The sequence below is a fragment of the Choloepus didactylus genome, chromosome 7 (genome assembly GCF_015220235.1).
Source record: "Choloepus didactylus isolate mChoDid1 chromosome 7, mChoDid1.pri, whole genome shotgun sequence".
NCBI classification, from domain to species: domain Eukaryota; kingdom Metazoa; phylum Chordata; class Mammalia; order Pilosa; family Megalonychidae; genus Choloepus; species Choloepus didactylus.
The window spans coordinates 106807932-106834743 of NC_051313.1; the positions used below are offsets into that span (position 1 = coordinate 106807932).

At 36.4% G+C, this 26812-nt stretch overlaps 1 protein-coding gene across 7 annotated transcripts in view; it reads left to right on the forward strand.

The window, feature by feature from the left end:
• The window catches only part of SUPT3H (SPT3 homolog, SAGA and STAGA complex component), a 618339-nt gene that overhangs the window by 475846 nt on the left and 115681 nt on the right, over positions 1 to 26812 (forward strand). For all 7 annotated transcript variants that reach the window (XR_005217888.1, XM_037843148.1, XM_037843147.1 and 4 more), the window contains 3 exons: positions 6021 to 6096; positions 11555 to 11667; positions 12486 to 12593. Coding sequence is in view for 6 of the 7 variants with exons in the window: in XM_037843148.1 (XP_037699076.1) it covers positions 6021 to 6096; positions 11555 to 11667; positions 12486 to 12593 (297 nt within the window). In the remaining variant the exon portion in view is untranslated. The remainder of the gene's footprint in view (positions 1 to 6020; positions 6097 to 11554; positions 11668 to 12485; positions 12594 to 26812) is intronic.

A 26812-nucleotide genomic window follows, 5' to 3' on the forward strand; every position in this document is an offset into this window, starting at 1 on the left:
TTTATGAGTGTTCAAGAGCACTGTTGTTGATGCCTAAAGAAACCAAGGAGTGGGTAGAATTGACAGATTAAGCACAAGATGAGCTGGACTTGGCAGATACAAGAGCATGGACTAATGTGAAGATGACCTTACATCCATGTGGCAATCAGAGAACAAGAGAGCTTTGCACAATTTGAGAATGTTCAGTAAGAAGAAAAACTATGATAAACTTGTAATGATAGTTCAGTCATTTTTATTTCAGCATTTAGTGTTTTCAATGTTTGTCTATGTGCCTTTTTTATTCCAGTTTTTTTGTTCCAAATTTTGCTTCTAGCTTTTGCTATTATTACCTATATGCTTTTAAATTATTTCACTTTTCTAAGGTCTCAATACCCTCAACTGTAAAATGAAGCTATTAAAACTGTTTATCTAAAGATTATTATGAGAATCAAATGATTCACATTATTTATGAAGAACCTTTGTAAATTATGCTGCTCTATGTAATAGTAAGCGTTGTTATATCTAATTGTGCTGATTTACTAGGTTTATAATTTTTCCCTGCATATTTTTCCAGCTATTTCTTTAGTACCAGAAATAGAAAAGGACCACAAATGTGCCTTTAAGTATGGATTGGAGCAAGTAATCTGAATGGAGTCATCACAGAAAAATTGTTGCTAAATTTATTTACTATTCAGAGCCATGTCTTGTTGTTTTATGGGTCTTTGGCCTTTAAAACAGCCTACTTTCTTTATAATTCATATAATTTGATTACAAATTTTACAGTTCTTGGTCTTAGTTCAGCCAGTCAGGAGTGTTAGGTTAAAAGGATTTCTTCTGCCTTAATTCATCCATCCTTGTGTCCAGTCACGCAACAGCCAGCAGACGTTGATTGAGGCCCAAGCAAATCTAAGCTAAGCATTGGTCTGGCACTGAAATTTTAAGAGTGAAACATAACTCCTATCTTTAAAGAACAGGTAGTCCATGAAGGTTAGATGTTTACTGCCTTTTTCAGCAGTTAAGATGACAGTTTAAAGACAGAAGGTAATATAATCAGATACTGTGAATGATTTAGATCCTTTAATAAGGCCAAATTTTGTCCCTTTCTTGTGGCTTTTGAAATAATTCATGGGGAAGGAAGAGGGAGGGGTAAACAAAAACTGGCGTGATGAGCATATCTAAGTCATCCTTAAATTCTAATTAGTGTAAGTAGCTCAAAAAATAATCTCTGATTCAGTGTTGGGCTTAGTTGACCATGCAGTGAATAGTGTGTACACACGGTATCATTGATATTCAAGGGCATTATTATTAGTACAAGTGCTTCCCAACCTTTTCCATGTCACAGCACATATAGAAAATTATAATTTTTTTATGGTAGATTGAGATAAATGGCCAAAGCAACTCATAGCTAGATATCAGCCTGTAGGTTTTGCAGCCTCATCCTTCCCTGGCATATGAGGGCTGAGGGAAATCAGATCTCTATACACCTGTGACATTTGCAGCATACCAGTGCACTACCAGATGCAATACAGTTTGTAAACTCTGCACTGATTATCTCCAGATTGTGTCTTTTTTGCTGATTCAGAGCCTTGCTAATTTCTTTTCTCAAGAATGTTTTGGGCATGTAAATTGTAGTACCTACATGATACTTTTTGGTAAGATGTATGAAATTCAGAGGATCCCAAAGGAAAACATTGGAATAAAAAAAATTTACTACAGGTTGAAGATAGCTTTTTATAATGAAAATAGGCTGACTCTAGGAATTTGGAGTCATGAGCTTCAGTCCTAGCTTAGTCACCTTCAGCAGATATCTTCTCTCTGAACTTTAATTTCCTTATCTTTAAAATGAGGGCGATTAGACAAGGTGAACTTTAATCTATCCTCCAGCTTTAATAACTGTCTATAAATCTTTGTTATTGAGTCAACAACTTTATACTGAATGTTTGTTGGATGCAAGTTTCTGGATAAGTGGCTTCCAATGCACACCCTTGGCTAGTTTCGTGGGGCTTCTTTGATCAGTTACTGCCTAAATACTGAGGGAATTTAACACAAACTAAGATGCATAATGAAGAAAATGGAATAGGCACTGGAGAGGGTGTGTGAAAGAAATGAAGCTAGCTGGTAATGATTGACAGTCCTTCAGATATATATGGATGGGTAACTTTGAAATAGATAATAGGCTTTGCAGCTCAAAATCTTCAACTAGCTAAACACTCCATTTAGTTAAAGTTAACTAGTTGTACTGGTTTGGATGTATTATGGCCTCCAAAACACTGTTATCTCTGATGCAGTCTTGTGGAGGCAGATGTATCAGTGTTGATTAGGTTGGAATTCTTAGATTGAATGGTTCCATGGAGATGTGACTCAATCAACTGTGAGTGAAACATTTGATTGGATAATTTTCATGGAGGTGTTACCCCGCCCATTCTGGGTGGGTGTTAATTGGATCACTGGAACCATTTAAAGAGTTCACAGACAGAAGGAGCTCATAGCAACTGAGAGTGACATTTTGAAGAGCAGCTGCAGCTAAGAGAGGACAAAACACCCCAAGAGCAACACTTTGGAGAACGCCATTTTGAAACACAACCTGGAATCAAGCAGACACCAGCCACGTGCCTTCCCAGCTAAAAGAGGTTTTCTGGATGCCAATGGCCTTTCTCCAGTGAAGGTACCCTTTGTTGGTGCCTTGCCTTGGACACTTTATGGTCTTAAGAGTGTAACTTTGTAACCAAATAAACCCCCTTTATAAAAGCCAATCCATTTCTGGTGTTTTACAAAATGGCGGCATTAGCAAACCGAACACCAATAAAGTTAACTTAGGTAAAGTAACGCTGGTAACCTTAACCTCTTAGGATGTTTCCCTAACTTTCATTTCCAGAAAGACTTATTTTCAACAAGACTGCCAAGTACATTAAATGGGAGAAAGAACAAATAATGCTGGGAAAACTGGATCCACATGTAAAAAATGAAGTTGGACCCCTAATTCATATCATATACAAAAATTAATGTGAAACGGATGAAGTTCCTGACCATAAAAGCCAAAACCATATAACCCGTAGAGGAAAACATGAGAGAAAACCTTCATGTCCTTGGATTTGAAAATGATTTCTTAGACATGATATCAAAAAGCACAAGCAATAAGTGGAAAAACAAAAGATAAGCTGGACTTCATCAAAAGTTAAAAACCTTCATGTATCAAAGGATGTTATTGAGAAAGTAAAAAGAAAACCTAAAGAATGGGAGAAGAGAATTGCAAATCATACGTGTGTGTGTGTGTGTGTGTGTGTGTGTGTGTGTGTGTGTGTGTGTATGTATGTATGGGTTTAATAACCAGAATATTTAAAGAACTGCTACAATTAAAAAACAAAAAGACAGCACAATTAAAAATAGGCAAAGAACTTAAATAGAGATTTCTCCTGAGAAGATACACAAACGGCCAACAACCACATGAAAATATGCTCAACATCATTAGTCATCATTAAAATGCATATCAAAACCTCTGAGCTGCGACTTCACAAGACAAAAAAAGAAAAGAAAATAGCACGTGTTGGCCAGGATGTGGAGAAATTGAAATCCTTATACTTTGTTGGTGGGAATGTAAAATGGTGCAGCCACTGTGAAAAAATTTGGCAGTTTCTCACATAATTAAATGGAATTACCACATGATCTGGCAATTCCACTTCTGAGCATATACCAAAAGAACTGAAAACAGGAGCACAAACAGATACTTGTACGCCAGTGTTCATAACATTATCCACAATAGCCAAAAGGTGGAAACAGCCCAATTGCCCATCAGCAGATATGTGGATAAACAAAATGGGTATTATTCACACAATGGAATATTATTCAACCATAAAAAGTAATGAAGTTCTGATACATGCTACTACATGAGTGAGACTTGAAATCATTATGTTGAATGAAATAAGGCAGACAGAAAAAGGCAAATATTGTATGGTTCCACTTATAGGAAATATATAGATAAGCAAATTCATGGAGACAATAAGTAGATTCATGGTTACCAGGGGCCAGAACGGAGAGTTACTGCTTAATAGGTACAGAGTTTCAGTTTGAGGTCATGAAAAAGTCTTGGTAATGGCTTGTGATGATGATAGCACAACACTGTGAATTAATACTACTGGAGTATGCAGTTAAAATTATGTATATGTGTTATGTATATGTTACTAGAATTAAAAAAAAAAAAAAAAAGAATCCCTTTAGAAATTTTATCTTTTCTGTAGTTATATAAATCCTCTCTACCTACTATGTGTTGGGTGTATGAAGAGGCAGTCTAGAGGGAGGGTAGCACAGAAACCTGATGTAATACAGTGATAATCAAGGACCGGCTGAATTATGGTGATCGCTATTTGCCCAGCTCAGAATAAAGCAATAGCATTCGTCCATTCAACAAATGTTTATTGTTTTTTTTTTACCATATGTCAGATATTTTTCTAGGAACTGGAAATTCAAATTTGAGAGGTTTCTGCTACAGTCTGGTATATTTGTGAGTGTATACATACATACAAATATATATGAATGACAGTGTTATCAGTCTTAGAGTTTTTTAGTAAACATATTAGTAACTGATTTGTTATGTCCAAAACACATAAATTCTCGCTTCCTTGTTTCCTACTTTCCATCAGCAAATATTTATTGAGTCATGTCAGGTACATTAAGAAGGACAAAACTAAATCATGCACTCATATATCAAAAAATACATCCAAGTACATAAAAATTCACCCAATAAAATACCCTACAGGAAACATAGTATTTCTGATACATGCACAAGAGGGTACATATGCATGTACATATATATATAATGTTTGCTTGTACATGCTCCAAAAGGATACATGAACCTGGAATGTAAATAAGCAAGAGAAGTCTGGTTTTGTGTTTGCCTTTGCTTATGTGTATTTCTGTAAGTATGTGTATGTGGGAGAGAACGAAGGAAAGAAAGATGAAAGGGAGGAAGGGAGGGAAGGAAAGAACAGTCAGTGGTCTTAGAAAGAACCACCATAGTAATTTTGACCTGAACTCCCACCACCCCACATATCTTTTCTGTATTGATAAGCAGCTGTTCCACCATTATTCATTCTGTCAACTGACATATCATTGAATTTAAGTTGTCCACTCACCCAAATCAAACAAAAAAAGAATTCTTTCAGTTAAAAAAATTACACAAACTTCCACAGAAGTTAGAAAAAGTGGTATTTATATGCTCCAACTATAGTAAAGATAATTTGTTGAATGTCCTTCCAAAGCAGAAAAAATTTTAAATCTCAGGGTTATTTTTTTCTTTACTGGCCAGAAACTCATTCCAAGAAGTACCAGCCTGTCTCATTTCAAAATGCCTCCCTTGCCAAGGAAGCGGAAGCGGTCATAATCTTTCCCACCAAACTATGAGTGAATTATAATTATCCTACCTCTTGTGGGACAATGAAGCAGCAAACATCTGCTATACTGATTCAAAAACCATGAATGAAATGATACCAAACTGTGAATCATACCTGGACTCAGATTAAAGGATTTGTGTTATGTTTACCTTTTTCTTTCTTTTCTCTGCAATTTAAAATAGGGATTTGTTAACTCTGGCTCTATATTCTAAGTGGAAATATATGGATTCCACTGGCTAACTCCTGCTTTAACATTGAAATGTCACAGCTGGAAAGCAGATAGGCAATAGTAATAACAATGTTTCTCTTTGGTTTGTTATTATCCTGGCCTGGTTTTCTTTTTCTTTAAAAGGATGGTACAGGTAAGAGAATTTAGAAGTACATAATCTAAGAAATAAGGTACTTTATTTTTCTTTTCCAAATAATGACAATAGAGGCGCAGGAAATGGTATTTGAAACTTTATTTCTAAAGAAGCAAGCTTCACATCCACTATTACTTACGATTTTATGCATCATGGTCGTTACGGTAATACTAAACTGTTCACCTGGAGTCCAGAAAAGAAAATGGTGCTTCATATCTAAAATTTAGCTGTGAAAATATACGTAGTAGTCATCTTGCTCTAAAAAAAATGTCTTTTTATTTTTGTCGGTTAGAGAGCAGAAAGACAAACACGAATGATGGATTCAGCTCAGTATGCAGAATTTAGTGAAAGTCGACAATTAAGTTTTTGTAAGTAAGCATTTAATTCTGCTTAAATTGTATGCATGAGAGATGTGTGTTACAGATGTACTAGAATATTACCTGATCTCTATTCCTTAGAAATTGTTGGAGTAAACATATGCATGGTTATGACTGGTACAGAAACAATCTCTGTATTATGGAGGAGCCTAGAAAAAATTTTGCCTCATTCTGCTGTTTTGCAATTAGTAGTGTAAAAGGTTATAAAGAGTGCTAGTAATAAAAAAAGAGCCCCACGTTAATTATTCACATTGCTTTTAGACAGAAAAAAAATCCATTTTTCTTAATATTCCCATTTTAATTTCTTTTCCAGTTTTAGTCATATTTACACTACTATTGCTGATTGTACATGACCCATAATGAACTTTAATAGTCATGACATTTAAAAGCCCCCATATTAATTAATGAATACCCAAATTTCCCTTTATTTAGGCATACTCATATTCCCACAAAGGAACATATCAATAGTCATTTCCATTTTTGTCTGTAACCTCCTGCTGTGTTATGCATTCAATGTTAGCCAAATTTATTATCCCATGCTCTTGTAATACTAATAATATAGTGGCAAAATTACTGCTTTCCTAACATTGCATGCCCGCTTACTAAAAGCACATAAAGTTTCATGATAAATAGTGGGCTAGATCGTGTAACAAAACAACCCTATGGCAACAGTTCTGTGATGACTAAGGCTCTTGGGGTAAAGGCCAAAGAATGTGATAAAAGTCCAGTTAAAAATATGACAAAATAGCACATGACCCTGGGCTGAGGGATTATACAGACAATGGTGTCTTTAAATGAAAAGCCATTATGTGGTCACAATATAACGTATTTGATTTGGAAAAAGAAAATGAGAGCTTCGTTTATAAATAATAAAGTGCAAATAAATGATACATTTCAAATAGTGTCTCATGTAAATGTCAGTAAAATATAGGAAAACATGTTTTGGAAGATTTTTTTCTAACTAAGTATATTTTTCAATGTGACTAACAATTTGGCATCATGCATCTGGGAAGCATTAAATAAATGACACTTCAGATCATGGCAATTTCAGCAAATGAGAGGTTTTTGTATTGTAATTTTTATGTTTAAAATGGCATTCAAGTCTTTTATAAATACAAATCTTGAATTATGAAGTAACATTAAACGATATTAAGATTTTTTTAAAAAATCATATTTTTAAGTTAATTCACTTAGAGGAATAAAAGTGCTCTTTCACAGTAAAACTAGTAGTCATCAAAATCTCCTAATATGTTTTTTATTTGAAAGTCAGATTTTTAGTAACTGTTAAGATATTATTTTTAACTCAATAATAAACTATAGTAGATTAAAATGAGTGATTTCCCTTTCTAAATAATTGTAGTATAAACAGTATATTATCCTTTTTTTTCTTCAAGGGGGATGGATTTAGTCATTTAAAAATATTAGTGTATGGTGCTGATAGGTGCTTCATTATGAAACCTTAATGGGAGAATCTGTTTTATATGCCAAAATGCTGTGGTTGGGAATGCTACAATTCTAGTGGGTCAGCTAATTCAGAAACTGTTCCCACACTGGTCAGAGTGTTAGGCTCTTTTCTTTCCTCTCATTTTGATAAACTTGAATATAGGAATTATGATCCATCCATATATCAAAGCATTCACTGATTGGGTTTACTGCTACATGTTTAAATAGTCTCTGACTTTATAGGCTGAGGATAAGCTGCTCACATTTACCAGTCTTCTGTTTTTATATTTATATGTCAGATGGTCATTTCCCTTAAATTCTTTTTTAACATGATACTTATATTACTTCACCAGTTTTCATTGAATGAAAACTGGTGAAGCAATATTTAATCTTCCTCCAATCCTTTGCTTTCAACCTTTTGTTTTGTATGTGGCTTTTCTAAACAACTAATTGTATGTGGCTTTTCTAAACAACTAATATTTTACTGACATTTACATGAGACACTATTTGAAATGTATCATTTATTTGCACTTTATTATTTATAAACGAAGCTCTCATTTTCTTTTTCCAAATCAAATACGTTTTCTTTATAACCAATCTGATAGAATCTGTATATTTGAACTGATGAATTCAGTCAATTTGTATTTATTTAATTACTGATACATTTGGGTTTATGTATGCTGTCTTATTTTGTATTTTCAATTTGCTGTGCTTTTTTATGTACTTTTTCTTTGTTCTCCTTTTCTATATTATATTGAATTGATTGGGTTTTTGTTCATCATTTCATTTTTCTTCTGTAAGTTCAGATAATATATATTCTATTTCTATTCTTTTTATTGCTTCCCTTAATTTTTTAAAATATGCATCCCTGACTTAAAATTTTTAAGGTTAATGTTTTAGTTCCCTAGGCTGCTCAAAACAAAATCCATGAAAAGGTTCAGCTTAAAAATGGGAATTTATTCATTCATGTTTTTGAGGCTGGGAAGATGTCCAAATCAAGACATCATCAAGGCGGTGCTTTCTTACCAAAGATCGGCTACCAGCAATCCTTGACTTCTTTGTCATGTGGCAAGACACATGGCAGTATCTGCTGGTCTCTCCCTTCTCTTCTGGGTTTTGATGCTTTCAGCTTCTTGCTTCCATGCTTTCTCTCTCTGTCTCTGTCTGCATTTCATTCTCTTATAAAGAACTCCAGAAATAGGATTAAGACTCATCCTGTTGAGGTGGGACACACCTTAACTGAGGTAACCTTATCAAAAGGTCCTACTTACAATGGGTTCACATCTACAGGAATGGATTAGATTTAAGAACATGTCTTTTGGAGGTTCATACAGCTTCAAACCACCACAGTTAATAAATATCTAAACTTTCCTTCTCAACCCAATTCTGTTTTTCCTGAGGATCTTTAAGTGCTTAAAGCACCTATTGTTCTCAGAAAACGGCCTTATTTTGCTCTCATGTTTGAATGATAGTTTAGCTGGGTAGGAAATTTTAGGCTGACAAAACATTATTCCACTGTCTGTTAGCCTCTGCTGTTGGTAAGAAGTCTGCTGTCAGTCTATTTGTTGTTCTGTATTTTTCCCTCTGGGTGAAACTATGAATGAAGATAGTGCCTCTAGGCCCTCTAGTAGATGGGGTATGAAGGAATTAACAGGATGGCAACAATAGCTGCCTAATAACTATGTATAGAAAGAAGTGAAGAAGGAACCTCTATTACAGAAGGCTTCAGGGAAAACCATGTCCTCTGAGGAAGGCTGTTTTCAATTAAGGCAAATTGAAGAGGCTGAAGTTACAGAAGAATTTCTTCGAAGTGGAATAAGTATTACAGAGGATTCTAAGGGAAGGATTGAGAGTGGAAAGAAAGATGAGAAAGGATGGGGTAGAAATCATAAAATAGTATAAAAGAGTGAGAGATAGGAATATTGAGACGAACTTAAATTTTACTGGTAATCATCAATAAGAAAGATAAAATTATGGTGAGAATTAAAAAAATACTTAAAGTTCCATATAAAATTGTTACATAAAGTTGTTTTAATTCCCGCACAGGCTTAAAACCAAGGCAGTGCCACAAAGCTGATAATTCAGGTGCTTTTGGCCTTAGTTCAGGGATCTAAAAAGCTAACTTGTTGGTCAATTTCCAAATTACCCTTTCTCCTGATATGTTGAGAAGAAGGAGGATGGAGAAGGAAGTAGTTCATTCTGAGATCCCCTCACCTCTTGATGAAAACAAACTGTCGTGACTAGGTTATCTGTGCTTCTTGTGCTGGAACCAACAATACCCTATAAGGGTCAATCTCTAAGCAATCTTTCTCCCAGTGATGGGGAGGTGTATTTATGGTCCTTGTCCCTGGTCTCTCGGTGCTTACCAGTCTAGCTGAGGAAACTGAATCTGTTGGTTAGGTGGAAAGATCTGATTGAATACTAATAATTATCCATTTCCTCACTTTTAAAATAAAGTGTTTAGAACATAGTCACAAAGTGTCTGTTTCTGGTTCCTAAAAATCTGTCAAAGGGAGAAGTGAATTAGGTGTATTTTATTGATCTTGTCAAATTGCTGCCTATTAACTTTAACTTCAGAAGTATTCCACAGATGTTAAACAAGTGTTTGTGAGCCATTGCAGCTTACTAGTTAGATGGAATGTTACATGTCAGAGATTATTTGGAAGATTGGTTACTTTAGGGAGATATCTTTGAAGGGAATTATCATAATTCTGTCACATTTGACAGCTTGGGATATGCGCTTCGAGAACAGGACGTAATGTCATCTGTGATTTATTTAAAAGAAAACTCTTCTGTATGTGGAATTCATGAAGTCTGCATCTATAAGGATCAAAACATCATGTTTTGAGTTACTGTTAAGTGTTTTATAGACCTATGGGATCAGATTGATCAAAAGAATAATCAGTGGGTTTTTGAAAAGATGATAATCTTACACATTTCATAAAATCTTCACTATCAATCTTTTACCTCTAGGTTACTAGCTAAATTAGTAATGTCTAATGAATGTCCTATAGCAAATTAGACTCTGCTTAGCACTGTGGCAGTTTAGAGATTTTTAACTGGATGTTCTACATGTGTTTGATTCCAATGTGCTTGGTGTCATTAGGTATGCAGAGACATGAGGCATGGTCTTTGCCCACAAAAAATTTAAAATATGGTTTAAGAAATTATAAGCAAGTATGAAAAGCTATTTGATGATATAAGTATCCAATGAAGGGTTAGAGAGGGGAGGTATCCCACTGGCCTGTGTGGTCAGAATTCATGTGTAGAATAGTGATGGGAAAACATTCTATGGAGGGAAAAAAGTAGGGATGAACACAGAGAGGATAATACTTGGGCCAGGTAACAGTTTAATAGAGGAGTAATGGGTTAGAATCAGTTTAGATGGTTTTGACAGTCAGGCTTAAGAATTTGGACATCTTTGTAATTAGGAAATGTAACTGAAGGCTTAGATCAGGCCAAATGTCAGTTTATTTAATTCTAAATCCCCCTCTTGAGCAAATTCTAGTAATAGACACATATTGAAAGATATTAAAAATGCATTTTCAGTATGTTCATCTTCACATCTTAGGTTCTTTCTTGCATAATTTTCTTTCCACAAGAATAAATTAAAATTATATCAAGCAAAGTAATCCTTCTGACCATTGTTGTAATGTAAACTATGGCTGATGGTAACTTATTCTGAAGCAGTGTGAAAAACGCTAAACATCAGGTGGTTTAGTAAACTACATCTGATAGCATGAATGCAAAATTAAAGTACCGAAATACATAAGGGATTTCTTCAAAGCAACTGTTATGTTGCTTTCTAACTAGGGGTTAAAATTTGGATTTCTTGGGGCTGGAATATATAGACATTAATAAAACTTTGAAAACATTGCATTTTATATGCATTATTTTTCATAGGCAATTTTCAGGAAACTTAGTTTACATTTTATGACAGTAATATACAGTATTAAAACACTATTTTAAAAATTAAATTTTCTCTGCTTGTTTTTTTAATGGCTAGCCAAAAAAGCCTCCAAATTTCGAGACTGGTTGGACTGCAACAGTATGGAAATAAAACCTAATGCCATTGCTATGGAAATTTTAGCATATTTAGCATATGAAACTGTGGCACAGGTAAGAATTCTAATCTGTCATATTAGGCTGCACGTGGCCATTAAAAGTTCAAAAGTTCGGCTGATTTCTTGCAATTCCTGTCTATAATCAATTCCTCTTCCACTTGCTGTTCTACCAGAAATGAGAACCTGCCATAGGTTCTCTCCAGTGACTGTCTTATTTTCTGGAATTTAGTTCAGTTATGTTTCTTTGCATTCTCATTTCTGATGGGTGTTAGGGTAAAAGTAACTGTCTCTTGCAACTTTATCCTAACCAGAAATGAAATCCCTGCATACTTTTTCTTGACGTTAAACTCTAGGTCCACATTTGCTTTGTTTAAAGATTATTTTTTTGAACTTTATAAAATACCTTTCTGGTATATGAGATCTTCTGAGTGCTTACCAAAATCTGGTCTGGAATCACTGCCCTCCAAAAGAGTTTCTCAGAGTGAGGTCCTTATGCCACAAGCATCAGCATCTCCTTGGTTCTTGTTTAAAATGCAAATTCCTGGGCTATACCCCTTAGCAAACCTACCTAATTGGAATCTTTGAGCCTGGAAATAAATCTGTGTTTTAAAATGCTCCCCTAGTTTTCTGAAAATAAAGTTTGAGAACCAGTTCCCTAGAAAGTCAGAGTATATCATTTGTATTCATGTACAGAAGGTAAGACAGATCCATTCACCATTCAATGAAAGCATATTCTCATATACAAAATGTAGATTTTTAATGAGAAAGTATTATAATAACATTTAGAAAATATTGCTTCTCATTTTACCACTTCAGTGACCTTCATGATTATTCATGCTGCACAACCTTATTTTTATTTTCCTGATCTCCTAGTTGGTGGATCTGGCTCTTCTTGTGAGGCAGGACATGGTAACTAAAGCAGGGGACCCTTTCAGCCACGTCATTTCTGCAACTTTCATACAGTATCACAACTCTGCTGAAGTAAGTATAGAAAATCCATCTTCTTTGACAAATCTGTGGTTTTGTTCACATGTCTGGTATTTACATCAATACTTCTTTGAAAAAGATTATGTTGGAATATATGGTCTTCAGTCAAAGAATCTTAATGCATTCAACATTCCAACCAGATATTTATGGAGACCTACTATGTGCCAGGCCCTGACAATCCACTTAACATACTGATTTTTTTTCACCCTTTCCTGACTTACTTAGCTTTCCCTGCCCTTCAGTGAAAGATGAATAGTTGCAGAGAACTTCTCGTTTCCATGGGAGATGAACAACTGGTTTAGATAATTGAATAATGTTAGGAAATGTAATTTATTTCTTTGTGCCTCAAGAGACGAGAGGTTCGCTATTTTTCATATAGTATTTCCTAATGTTTATTGGTAATTTTCAATTTCAATTATTGATCCATTTCTAAACATGATTTTTAAGATGCATGACCCACTTCATCCTGAGTTTTTAAATTGGCCCTATCATGTGAAGATGACATCTTTTTCTTATCTGGTTTATGCTGTTGGGATCCCAACCTATAGGGATTATAAAGTCTTTTTGCCAACTTTAAGCCTTTTTATAATAGCTGTGTACCACTTTTGCCATAAAATATTATACTCTGTAAACAACATGTATCTAAAAACCAGAAATGTAATATAATATGTTGAAAAAGTTTGCTAATATTTTACCATTTTTTATTAACAAAAGTAGTAGTTCATATAATTCAGTCTAATAACCTTAGAGATGCAGCAGGAAGATTAGGTTAACATCTGCATATATAAATGTGAAGTGAGCTTTAGATAAGTTGGATGAAACATAAAACTTGACAGTGCCTAAGCCCCACTTTGTATCTATACCTTATCACAAATATCTACTCTCTGATAATATCCGTAGGTGGGAATGGTGGCTTAAATAATCTTAAATAGTCTTTAAGGAGTATAACTTTTTTTAGGTCACATATCCCTTTTAGAATCTGATAAAAACTGTAAACCCTTTTTCCATAAACACGTTCACAAATTTTGCATGCAACTTCAGAAATACTTTGAAGCTATTCCATGAATCTAAGAGATTTGTGAACCTAATTGTATACCAAGTTTAAATATCTTTGCTCTAGGGTACTTAGAAAATATATAAAGATATATGCCTTTATAGCATCTTATTACAAGCCAGAAGTCATTTTGACATCTTTTTATGCCCCTGGAGAATCAGATTAGATTGGAATCCAAGTAGGGTTTAAAATGCTTATGTGCATTAAAAAATCCATTTTTTTCCTTGTAAAAGGTCATACATCATTAGTCAACATACTTTAAAACTCCCTAAAGTTTGTGCAGTTGATTAAACAGTATTTGTTTTCTTTATGTTACAAACCCAAATTATGATGTCAAAGAACACCCTTTAAAATATGTTTGTTTCATATTCACTTTATGAATATGTGTATATATGTATGCTCTTCATTAGCATCAGACAAATTTGTTGTAACATTCTAACTGAAGAAATTTCCAGTGAATATAACACCCTAAAGTAGGAATCTTACTCATCAACATCACAAATCAACAATCAACATTTTCAAGGGCCTGCTTTAAAGATGCTACGAAATTGGATACAGAGGAGGACTTTGGAGACTGATATGATCTGTGTTCAGGGTGACAGAATGTTTTTTAAAATAAGTAAATAAAAAGAAAAGTAAGTAAATAAGCAAGCATATGAGTGAACAAAGATACCAGCAAACAAGAAAACAAACAATTCAAGATAGCATATACTAATTTCCAAATAAACTGCACAGACAGCAAGTGAAAAAATAAACTCCCTGGTTACAGTCAAAAGGATTTCAGAGAGGAATTAGGACTTAAGCTAGGCATTGAAGGAAAGATAGGCCTTTGATGAACAGCTAGAAGTGGACTGCAGAGGCAGCATAAGTACAATTTATGGAAAAAAAGAATTCTGGTTAAAATATTCAAGCAAAGGATTCATTGAATAAAAGTAGTAGGAAGTTAGATTAGAATATTAAGGTCTGAGTTTTGGAGGATTTTAGACTCCTAGCGTTATTAAGGAACAGTTGAAGGTTTCTTGACTGAAGGGTGATTAAGTTCAAAAAAGTGTTTTAACAAGATCCAAATGGTGGTTCTATGTACTGTAGATTGGAATGAGAAACTCAGGATATGGAGTTAATATACAGTGCATTGTATTTTAACAATATCTTTCTTGAGAACTAACTATATAAAGGACTGAGCTAGTAAAACTTGACTATCATACCATAACCCAGAGTAAACTATGGGTTACTCATAGACTAGCAGGTTTAATATTAATTCAAGTTAATTTTCTAGTTTTGTTTTGTTTTTTAACATATGGTTTATGCACAGGAAGCAGTGATCCTTAAGACTTACCTTGTTTTTCCAAGAATGAGTCATGCCTGATTATTCTCATTTCCTCATGTTGGGTAGTGTTTCTCAGTAGGTCAAATAACTTTAGAAACCAATGTCTGAATTGCAACAAAGCATTTTGCAAAGTCTGGCATAATTTTTTTTATACATTATAGAGAATTATGGCCAGTTGATAGTATGGTTAGTATGGTTGATAGGCTAGAATGACAAAAATGTAGGTTAATAATAGCATACATGAAAAAGACTGAATAGACTTATTTTCCTATAAACTTTTTAGAAGTCAATATTGAAATTTGACTGAGGAGGAAAAATATTGGCTTTTGTTTTGGTTCTTAAGCACTCTCCTTTAGGGTGAACATTGACACAGTAGAGAACCTGGAACAGGTCTCATGAGAAGTGGTTGAAGGAACTTGAGTTGTTTGACCTATAAAGAAGAGGCTGTGAAATATAGCAGTTTTCCAGTATTTGGAGTGCTTTTTCCACATGGAAAAGAGAACAGACTTGTAGTCATAGCCAAAGAAACCAGAAAGATGTGAGGGATATTAGAAAGGAAGGCATGAACTAGATGTGAGAAGATATGGAAGATTCTATAATGACCCTAAGACACTGAGTTTGACTTTCTGGGAGAATACTGGTCACTGTTGACACAAATAATGTCTGGAAAGGCATCTTGTTTGCAGGGGTGAGGTGTAGTTTTGAGACATGTAAATTTGAAATGAGACTGGCAAAACTTCTAGTGTAAATGTCTGTAACTAACAAAATGAGCAAAAGTTTTAGAGGTGTATATGAATCCTGATTTTGTCTAAATGATACGACAGATTAAAATTTAACATGTTTAAGAAGGCGGGGCAAGGTGGCAGTGTAGGGAGGTGTGGCATTTCATTCATCCTTTAAAGCACCTGGTAAATCCAGTACAGAACTGTAAGTCAGTCTCAATCTGTAGAGGCTGGTGCCCTTCCCCCACTAACATGGCAAGCTAGTCTGGAATCACTTCCCCATGGGAAAAAGAAGTAGTCTGTGCTAGGAGCAATGGAAGGTAGCTCAACCAAGCTCCAATTGCAGATTTAGTTAACAAATTTGAACTACTGGATACAAGTTCCAAGCATAGATAAGCCTGGAGAAAGCATGAAAGGAATCCGGATCTCTCTCCACAGCACAGAAGAGGAGGGGCGAAAAACCCACACAAAAGAAACATGCGTTTGGAGTTGGCTAGATGCAAAATAATAGAAAGAAGGTTGTGTCCCAAGAAAAAAGTCACATAGAACTGGGTACCAACTCCAGCTCTTGATTGGCGAACTGTGGGGCTGAAGACCATTCTGAAAAGGATTTTTTTTTTTTTAACTTTTAAGCATAAAGAAAGCAGCAGACCTTTCAGTTGTCAATACTGCCCCAGGCAAGGGCAGAGTTAAGGAATATCTTAGAGACAAAGTAACTAGTCAGGTGACATAGATAATTCCCTGAAGTGTGTCTGTTCCTCAAAAAAGTTTGGGGAGGATCAGGGCCCAGCACAAATGGCAGCTCTCATTCAGAGAATTCAGGCCCCAGACCTACCTCAGCCTCTGTCTCAACCACAGCCATTTCAGTGTGACAGGGTTTGCTGAGAATTAAAGGCATCGTACTGTTTTATGCCAGCTGGGAGCTATGGGGAGACAAGTGCCACCTGAGGGGCAGGATAGGAAAAGCACAGAATCAAAAGGCTTCACAGGAAAAACTGGCACCCTGCTGGGTCTCATCCCCAGGGAACTTGATACTGATTACACCCTCTTCCTGAGTCTTAGGCATTTCTTGTCCGGGAAAATCTGATTGGGGTTGATCCTATCTGGGGAGACCCTCCTGACAAAAAATCTTCCATATAAGCAGGATAAGAATCAGAAAAACAAGAGCTAAAAAGTTCTGATGAGTTAAACAGAAGCTATACTGGAAGTCTAGAATAAGTTGAGCTGAATATCAAAGAATAGTTAGAAAACAAAGCCAGCCAATAAGAAAACCCTAGGTAAAAGAGAGAAAATGACCTCCAGAATAAACAAATCAAGGAAATCAGATGCCAAAACACCAGCAAAAAATCATGAGTCATACCAGGAAGCACAAAGATATGGCTCAGTCAGAGGAACAAACTAAAACTCCAAATGAGATAAAGTTGAAACAACTAATTAAAGATGTTCAAACAAATCTTCTAAATCAAATCAACAAGTTGAAGGAAAATGTGACAAAAGAGATGAAGAATGTAAAGAAGACACTGAGTGACCTAAGAAGAACTAAAAAGCTTGAAAAAACAAATGGCATAACTTGTGAGGATGAAAGGCACAATAGAAAAGATGAAAAACACAATGGAGACATACAACAGCAGATTTGAAGAGGCAGAAGAAAGGATTAGTGAACTAAAGGACATGACATCTGAAATCCTATGCACAAAAGAACAGATAAGGAAAAGAACAGGAAAAATATGGAAGGGTCTCAGGGAATTGAATGGCAACATGAAGTGCACAAATATATGTGTTATGGTTGTCCCAGAAGGAAAAGAGAAGAGAAAAAGGACAGAAAGAAATAATCACTGAAAATTTCCCAACTCTTACGAAAGACATAAAATTACAGATCCAGAAAGCACAGTGCACCCCAAACAGAATAGACCTTAACAGACCTACTCCAAGACACATACTAATCAGAGCAAATGTCAAAGGCCAAGAATTCTGAAAGCAGCAAGAGGAAAGTGATCCATCGCATACAAGGGAAGCTCAAAAAGACTGTGCAGATTTCTCAGCAGAAACCTTGGAGGCAAGAAGACAGTGGTACTATATATTTAAGATACTGAAATAGAAAAACTGCCAACCAAGAATTCTACCATGAAGGAAAGTTTAAAATATTTTCAGACAAACAGACACTGAGACAGTTTGTGAATAAGAGACCAGCTCTACAAGAAATTCCAAAGGGAGTGCTACAGGCTGATAGCAAAAGACAGGAGAGAGAGGTTTGGAGAAGAGTATAGACATAGAGATTATCAGTAAGGGTTAAAAGAGAGGGTAAAAAAAAAAAAGATATGACATAAAATCCAAAAGACAAAGTGGTAGAAGAAAGTACTACCTTTACAGTAATAACATTAAATGTTACTGGATTAAACTCCCTGATCAAAAGACATAGACTGGCAGAAAGGATTAAAAACCAAAACCTATGCATATGCTGTATACAAGAGATACACTTTAAACCCAAGGACAAAAATAGGTTGAAAGTGAAAGGCTGGTAAAAGATATTTCATGCAAACAACAACCAGAAAAGAGAGGGAGTGGCTATAGTAATATCAGACAAATTGGATTTCAAATGTAAAACAATTAAGAGAGACAAAGAAGGACACTGAGTATTAATAAAAGGGACAATTCATCAAGAAGACATAACAATCATAAATATTTACGCTCTAAACCAGAGTCCCCCAAAACACATGAGACAAACACTGGCAACCCTGAAGGGAGAAGTAGACACCTCTAGAATAATAGTTGGAGACTTCAATACACTACTCTCATCAGTAGATAGAACATCTAGAGAGAATCAATAAGGAAACAGGGATTTTAAATAGTGTGAACTAGACTTAACAGACATTTACAGAACACTGCATCCAAAAACAGTAAACACATTTTTCTCAAATCCTCATGGATCATTCTCAGGTTTAGACCACATGTTGGAACACAAAGCAAGTCTCAATAAATTTAAAAATATTGAAATTATACAAAACCTTTTCTTGTGCCATAACGGAATGAAGCTGGAAATCAATAGCAGGCAGAAGGCTGGAAAATTCACAGATGTATAGAGGCTAAACAACACACTCGAGAGGCGGGGCAAGATGGCAGACTGGTGAGCTGTAAGTTTTAGTTACTCCTCCAGGAAAGTAGGTAAAAAGCCAGGAACTGCGTGGACTGGACACCACAGAGCAATCTGTCTTTGGGCATACTTCATACAACACTCATGAAAATGTCGAACTGCTGAGATCAGCGAAATCTGTAAGTTTTTGCGGCCAGGGGACCCGCGCCCCTCCCTGCCAGGCTCAGTCCCGTGGGAGGAGGGGCTGCCAGCTCCGGGAAGGAGAAGGGAGAACTGCAGTGGTAGCCCTTCTCGGAAACTCATTCTACTGATCCATACTCCAACCATAGATAGACTGAGACCAGACACCAGAGAATCTGAGAGCTGCCAGCCCAGCAGAGAGGAGACAGGCATAGAAAAAAAAAATAATAATAACACGAAAAACTCCAAAATAAAAGCAGAGGATTTTTGGAGTTCTGGTGAACACAGAAAGGGGAAGGGCGGAGCTCAGGCCTTGAGGCGCATATGCAAATCCCAAAGAAAAGCTGATCTCTCTGCCCTGTGGACCGTTCCTTAATGGCCCTGGTTGCTTTGTCTATTAGCATTTCAATAACCCATTAGATCTCTGAGGAGGGCCCTTTTTTTTTTTTTTTTTTAATCCTTTTTTCTTTTTCTAAAACAATTACTCTAAGAAGCCCAATACAGAAAGCTTCAAAGAATTGCAATTTGGGCACGTCAAGTCAAGAGCACAACTAAGAGAGCTCTGAGACAAAAGGCAATAATCCAGTGGCTGAGAAAATTCACTAAACACCACAACTTCCCAAGAAAAGGGGGGTGTCCGCTCACAGCCATCATCCTGGTGGACAGGAAACACTCCTGCCCATCACTAGCCCCATAGCCCAGAGCTGCCCCAGACAACCCAGTGTGACGGAAGTGCTTCAAATAACAGGCACACACCACAAAACTAGGCGTGGACATTAGCCTTCCCTGGAACCTCAGCTGATTGTCCCAGAGCTGGGAAGGTGGAGCAGTGTGAATTAACAAAGCCCCATTCAGCCATCATTTGAGCAGACTGGGAGCCTCCCTACACAGCCCAGCAGCCCAGAACCGCCCTGGGGGGACGGCACTCACCTGTGACATAGCACAGTCATCACTCAACAGAGGACCCGGGGTGCACAGCCTGGAAGAGGGGCCCACTTGCAAGTCTCAGGAGCCATACGCCAATACCAAAGACTTGTGGGTCAGTGGCAGAGACAAACTGTGGCAGGACTGAACTGAAGGATTAGACTATTGCAGCAGCTTTAAAACTCTAGGATCATCAGGGAGATTTGATTGTTAGGGCCACCCGCCCTCCCCGACTGCCCAGAAACACGCCCCACATACAGGGCAGGCAACACCAACTACACACGCAAGCTTGGTACACCAATTGGGCCCCACAGGACTCACTCCCCAACTCACCAAAAAGGGTAAGCAGGGGAGAACTGGCTTGTGGAGAACAGGTGGCTCGTGGACGCCACCTGCTGGTTAGTTAGAGAAAGTGTACTCCACGAAGCTGTAGATCTGATAAATTAGAGATAAGGACTTCAATAGGTCTACAAACCCTAAAAGAACCCTATCAAGTTCAGCAAATGCCACGAGGCCAAAAACAACAGAAAATTATAAAGCATATGAAAAAACCAGACGATATGGATAACCCAAGCCCAAGCACCCAAATCAAAAGACCAGAAGAGACACAGCACCTAGAGCAGCTACTCAAAGAACTAAAGATGAACAATGAGACCATAGTACGGGATATGAAGGAAATCAAGAAGACTCTAGAAGAGCATAAAGAAGACATTGCAAGACTAAATAAAAAAATGGATGATCTTATGGAAATTAAAGAAACTGTTGACCAAATTAAAAAGATTCTGGACACTCATAGTACGAGACTAGAGGAAGTTGAACAATGAATCAGTGACCTGGAAGATGACAGAATGGAAAATGAAAGCATAAAAGAAATAATGGGGAAAAAAATTGAAAAAATCTAAATGGACCTCAGGGATATGATAGATAATATGAAACGTCCAAATATAAGACTCATTGGTGTCCCAGAAGGGGAAGAAAAGGGTAAAGGTCTAGGAAGAGTATTCAAAGAAATTGTTGGGGAAAACTTCCCAAATCTTCAAAACAACATAAATACACAAATCATAAATGCTCAGCGAACTCCAAATAGAATAAATCCAAATAAACCCACTCCGAGACATATACTGATCACACTGTCAAACACAGAAGAGAAGGAGCAAGTTCTGAAAGCAGCAAGAGAAAAGCAATTCACCACATACAAAGGAAACAACATAAGACTCAGTACAGCAGCCACCATGGAGGCAAGAAGGCAGTGGCACGATATATTTAAAATTCTGAGTGAGAAAAATTTCCAAGAATACTTTATCCAGCAAAGCTCTCCTTCAAATTTGAGGGAGAGCTTAAATTTTTCACAGACAAACAAATGCTGAGAGAATTTGCTAACAAGAGACCTGCCCTACTGGAGATACTAAAGGGAGTCCTACAGACAGAGAAACAAAGACAGGACAGAGAGACTTGGAGAAAGGTTCAGTACTAAAGAGATTCGGTATGGGTACAATAAACGATATTAATAGAGAGAGGGAAAAATATGGCAAACATAAACCAAAGGATAAGATGGCCGATTCAAAAAATGCCTTCACGGTTTTAACGTTGAATGTAAATGGAGTACACTCCCCAATTAAAAGATATAGATTCGCAGAATGGATCAAAAAAAATGAACCATCAATATGTTGCATACAAGAGACTCATCTTAGACACAGGGACACAAAGAAACTGAAAGTGAAAGGATGGAAAAAAATATTTCATGCAAGCTACAGCCAAAAGAAAGCAGGTCTAGCAATATTAATCTCAGATAAAATAGACTTCAAATGCAGGGATGTTTTGAGAGACAAAGAAGGCCACTACATACTAATAAAAGTGGCAATTCAGCAAGAAGAAATAACAATCATAAATGTCTGTGCACCCAATCAAGGTGCCACAAAATACATGAGAGAAACACTGGCAAAACTAAAGGAAGCAATTGATGTTTCCACAATAATTGTGGGAGACTTCAACACATCACTCTCTCCTATAGATAGATCAACCAGACAGAAGACCAATAAGGAAATTGAAAACCTAAACAATCTGATAAATGAATTAGATTTAACAGACATCTACAGGACATTACATCCCAAATCACCAGGATACACATACTTTTCTAGTGCTCATGGAACTTTCTCCAGAATAGATCATATGCTGGGACATAAAACAAGCCTCAATAAATTTAAAAAGTTTGAAATTATTCAAAGCACATTCTCTGACCACAATGGAATACAATTAGAAGTCAATAACCATCAGAGACTTAGAAAATTCACAAATACCTGGAGGTTAAACAACACACTCCTAAACAATCAGTGGGTTAAAGAAGAAATAGCAAGAGAAATTGCTAAATATATAGAGACGAATGAAAATGAGAACACAACATACCAAAACCTATGGGATGCAGCAAAAGCAGTGCTAAGGGGGAAATTTATAGCACTAAACGCATATATTAAAAAGGAAGAAAGAGCCAAAATCAAAGAACTAATGGATCAACTGAAGAAGCTAGAAAATGAACAGCAAACCAATCCTAAACCAAGTAGAAGAAAAGAAATAACAAGGATTAAAGCAGAAATAAATGACATAGAGAAAAAACAATAGAGAGGATAAATATCACCAAAAGTTGGTTCTTTGAGAAGATCAACAAGATTGACAAGCCCCTAGCTAGACTGACAAAATCAAAAAGAGAGAAGACCCATATAAACAAAATAATGAATCAAAAAGGTGACATAACTGCAGATCCTGAAGAAATTAAAAAAATTATAAGAGGATATTATGAACAACTGTATGGCAACAAACTGGATAATGTAGAAGAAATGGACAATTTCCTGGAAACATATGAACAACCTAGATTGACCAGAGAAGAAATAGAAGACCTCAACCAACCCATCACAAGCAAAGAGATCCAGTCAGTCATCAAAAATCTTCCCACAAATAAATGCCCAGGGCCAGATGGCTTCACAGGGGAATTCTACCAAACTTTCCAGAAAGAACTGACACCAATCTTACTCAAACTCTTTCAAAACATTGAAAAAAATGGAACACTACCTAACTCATTTTATGAAGCTGACATCAATCTAATACCAAAACCAGGCAAAGATGCTACAAAAAAGGAAAACTAACGGCCAATCTCCCTAATGAATATAGATGCAAAAATCCTCAACAAAATACTTGCAAATCGAATCCAAAGACACATTAAAAAAATCATACACCATGACCAAGTGGCGTTCATTCCAGGCATGCAAGGATGGTTCAACATAAGAAAAACAATCAATGTATTACAACACATTAAATACTCGAAAGGGAAAAATCAATTGGTCATCTCAATAGATGCTGAAAAAGCATTTGACAAAATCCAACATCCCTTTTTGATAAAAACACTTCAAAAGGTAGGAATTGAAGGAAACTTCCTCAACATGATAAAGAGCATATATGAAAAACCCACAGCCAGCATAGTACTCAATGGTGAGAGACTGAAAGCCTTCCCTCTAAGATCAGGAACAAGACAAGGATGCCCGCTGTCACCACTGTTATTCAACATTGTGCTGGAAGTGCTAGCCAGGGCAATCCGGCAAGACAAAGAAATAAAAGGCATCCAAATTGGAAAAGAAGAAGTAAAACTGTCATTGTTTGCAGATGATATGATCTTATATCTAGAAAACCCTGAGAAATCAACGATACACCTACTAGAGCTAATAAACAAATTTAGCAAAGTAGCAGGATACAAGATTAATGCGCATAAGTCAGTAATGTTTCTATATGCTAGAAATGAACAAACTAAAGAGACACTCAAGAAAAAGATACCATTTTCAATAGCAACTAAAAAAATCAAGTACCTAGGAATAAACTTAACCAAAGATGTAAAAGACCTATAAAAAGAAAACTACATAACTCTACTAAAAGAAGTAGAAGGGGACCTTAAAAGATGGAAAAATATTCCATGTTCATGGATAGGAAGACTAAATGTCATTAAGATGTCAATTCTACCCAAACTCATCTACAGATTCAATGCAATCCCAATCAAAATTCCAACAACCTACTTTGCAGACTTGGAAAAGCTAGTTATCAAATTTATTTGGAAAGGGAAGATGCCTCGAATTGCTAAAGACACTCTAAAAAAGAAAAACGAAGTGGGAGGACTTACACTCCCTGAGTTTGAAGCTTATTATAAAGCCACAGTTGCCAAAACAGCATGGTACTGGCACAAAGATAGACATATAGATCAATGGAATCGAATTGAGAATTCAGAGATAGACCCTCAGATCTATGGCCGACTGATCTTTGATAAGGCCCCCAAAGTCACTGAACTGAGCCATAATGGTCTTTTCAACAAATGGGGCTGGGAGAGTTGGATATCCATATCCAAAAGAATGAAAGAGGACCCCTACCTCACCCCCTACACAAAAATTAACTCAAAATGGACCAAAGATCTCAATATAAAAGAAAGTACCATAAAACTCCTAGAAGATAATGTAGGAAAACATCTTCAAGACCTTGTATTAGGCGGCCACTTCCTAGACTTTACACCCAAAGCACAAGCAACAAAAGAGAAAATAGATAAATGGGAACTCCTCAAGCTTAGAAGTTTCTGCACCTCAAAGGAATTTCTCAAAAAGGTAAAGAGGCAGCCAACTCAATGGGAAAAATTTTTTGGAAACCATGTATCTGACAAAAGACTGATATCTTGCATATACAAAGAAATCCTACAACTCAATGACAATAGTACAGACAGCCCAATTATAAAATGGGCAAAAGATATGAAAAGACAGTTCTCTGAAGAGGAAATACAAATGGCCAAGAAACACATGAAAAAATGTTCAGCTTCACTAGCTATTAGAGAGATGCAAATTAAGACCACAATGAGATACCATCTAACACCGGTTAGAATGGCTGCCATTAAACAAACAGGAAACTACAAATGCTGGAGGGGATGTGGAGAAATTGGAACTCTTATTCATTGTTGGTGGGACTGTATAATGGTTCAGCCACTCTGGAAGTCAGTCTGGCAGTTCCTTAGAAAACTAGATATAGAGCTACCATTCAATCCAGCGATTGCACTTCTCGGTATATACCCGGAAGATCAGAAAGCAGTGACACGAACAGATATCTGCACGCCAATGTTCATAGCAGCATTATTCACAATTGCCAAGAGATGGAAACAACCCAAATGTCCTTCAGCAGATGAGTGGATAAATAAAATGTGGTAGATACACACGATGGAATACTACATGGCAGTAAGAAGGAACGATCTGGTGAAACATATGACAACATGGATGAACCTTGAGGACATAATGCTGAGCGAAATAAGCCAGGCAGAAAAAGAGAAATATTATATGCTACCACTAATGTGAGCTTTGAAAAATGTAAAACAAATGGTTTATAATGTAGAATGTAGGGGAACTAGCAGTAGAGAGCAATTAAGGAAGGTGGAACAATAATCCAAGAACAGATAAGCTATTTAACGTTCTGGGGATGCCCAGAAATGACTATGGTCTGTTAATTTCTGATGGATATAGTAGGAACAAGTTCACAGAAATGTTGCTATATTATGTAACTTTCTTGGGGTAAAGTAGGAACAGGTTGGAAGTTAAGCAGTTATCTTAGGTTAGTTGTCTTTTTCTTACTCCCTTGTTATGGTCTCTTTGAAATGTTCTTTTATTGTATGTTTGTTTTCTTTTTAACTTTTTTTTTTTCATACAGTTGATTTAAAAAAGAAGGGAAAGTTAAAAAAAAAAAAAAAAGAAAAACAAGGGAAAAAAAAAAAGATGTAGTGCCCCCTTGAGGAGCCTGTGGAGAATGCAGGGGTATTCGCCTACCCCACCTCCATGGTTGCTAACATAACCACAGACATAGGGGACTGGTGGTTTGATGGGTTGAGCCCTCTACCACAGGTTTTACCCTTGGGAAGACGGTTGCTGCAAAGGAGAGGCTAGGCCTCCCTATATTTGTGCCTAAGAGTCTCCTCCTGAATGCCTCTTTGTTGTTCAGATGTGGCCCTCTCTCTCTGGCTAAGCCAACTTGAAAGGTGAAATCACTGCCCTCCCCCCTACGTGGGATCAGACACCCAGGGGAGTGAATCTCCCTGGCAACGTGGAATATGACTCCCGGGGAGGAATGTAGACCCGGCATCGTGGGACGGAGAACATCTTCTTGACCAAAAGGGGGATGTGAAAGGAAATGAAATAAGCTTCAGTGGCAGAGAGATTCCAAAATGAGCCGAGAGATCACTCTGGTGGGCACTCTTACGCATACTTTAGACAACCCTTTTTAGGTTCTAAAGAATTGGGGTAGCTGGTGGTGGATACCTGAAACTATCAAACTACAACCCAGAACCCATGAATCTCAAAGACAGTTGTATAAAAATGTAGCTTATGAGGGGTGACAATGGGATTGGGAAAGCCATAAGGACCAAACTCCACTTTGTCTAGTTTATGGATGGATGTGTAGAAAAGTAGGGGAAGGAAACAAACAGACAAAGGTACCCAGTGTTCTTTTTTACTTCAATTGCTCTTTTTCACTCTAATTATTATTCTTGTTATTTTTGTGTGTGTGCTAATGAAGGTGTCAGGGATTGATTTAGGTGATGAATGTACAACTATGTAATGGTACTGTAAACAATCGAAAGTACAATTTGTTTTGTATGACTGCGTGGTATGTGAATATATCTCAATAAAATGATGATTAAAAAAAAATAAATAAATAAATAAACAACACACTCTTAAGCAACCAGTGGGTCAAGGAAGAAAAGACAAAATCAGTAAATATACCGAGGCAAATTAAAATGAAAACACATGGCAAAACTTATGGGATGCAGCAAAGGCAATGTTGAGAGGAAATTTATTGCCTTAAACACCTACATTAGCAAAGAAGAAAGAGCCAAAATGGAGAACATAACTGCTC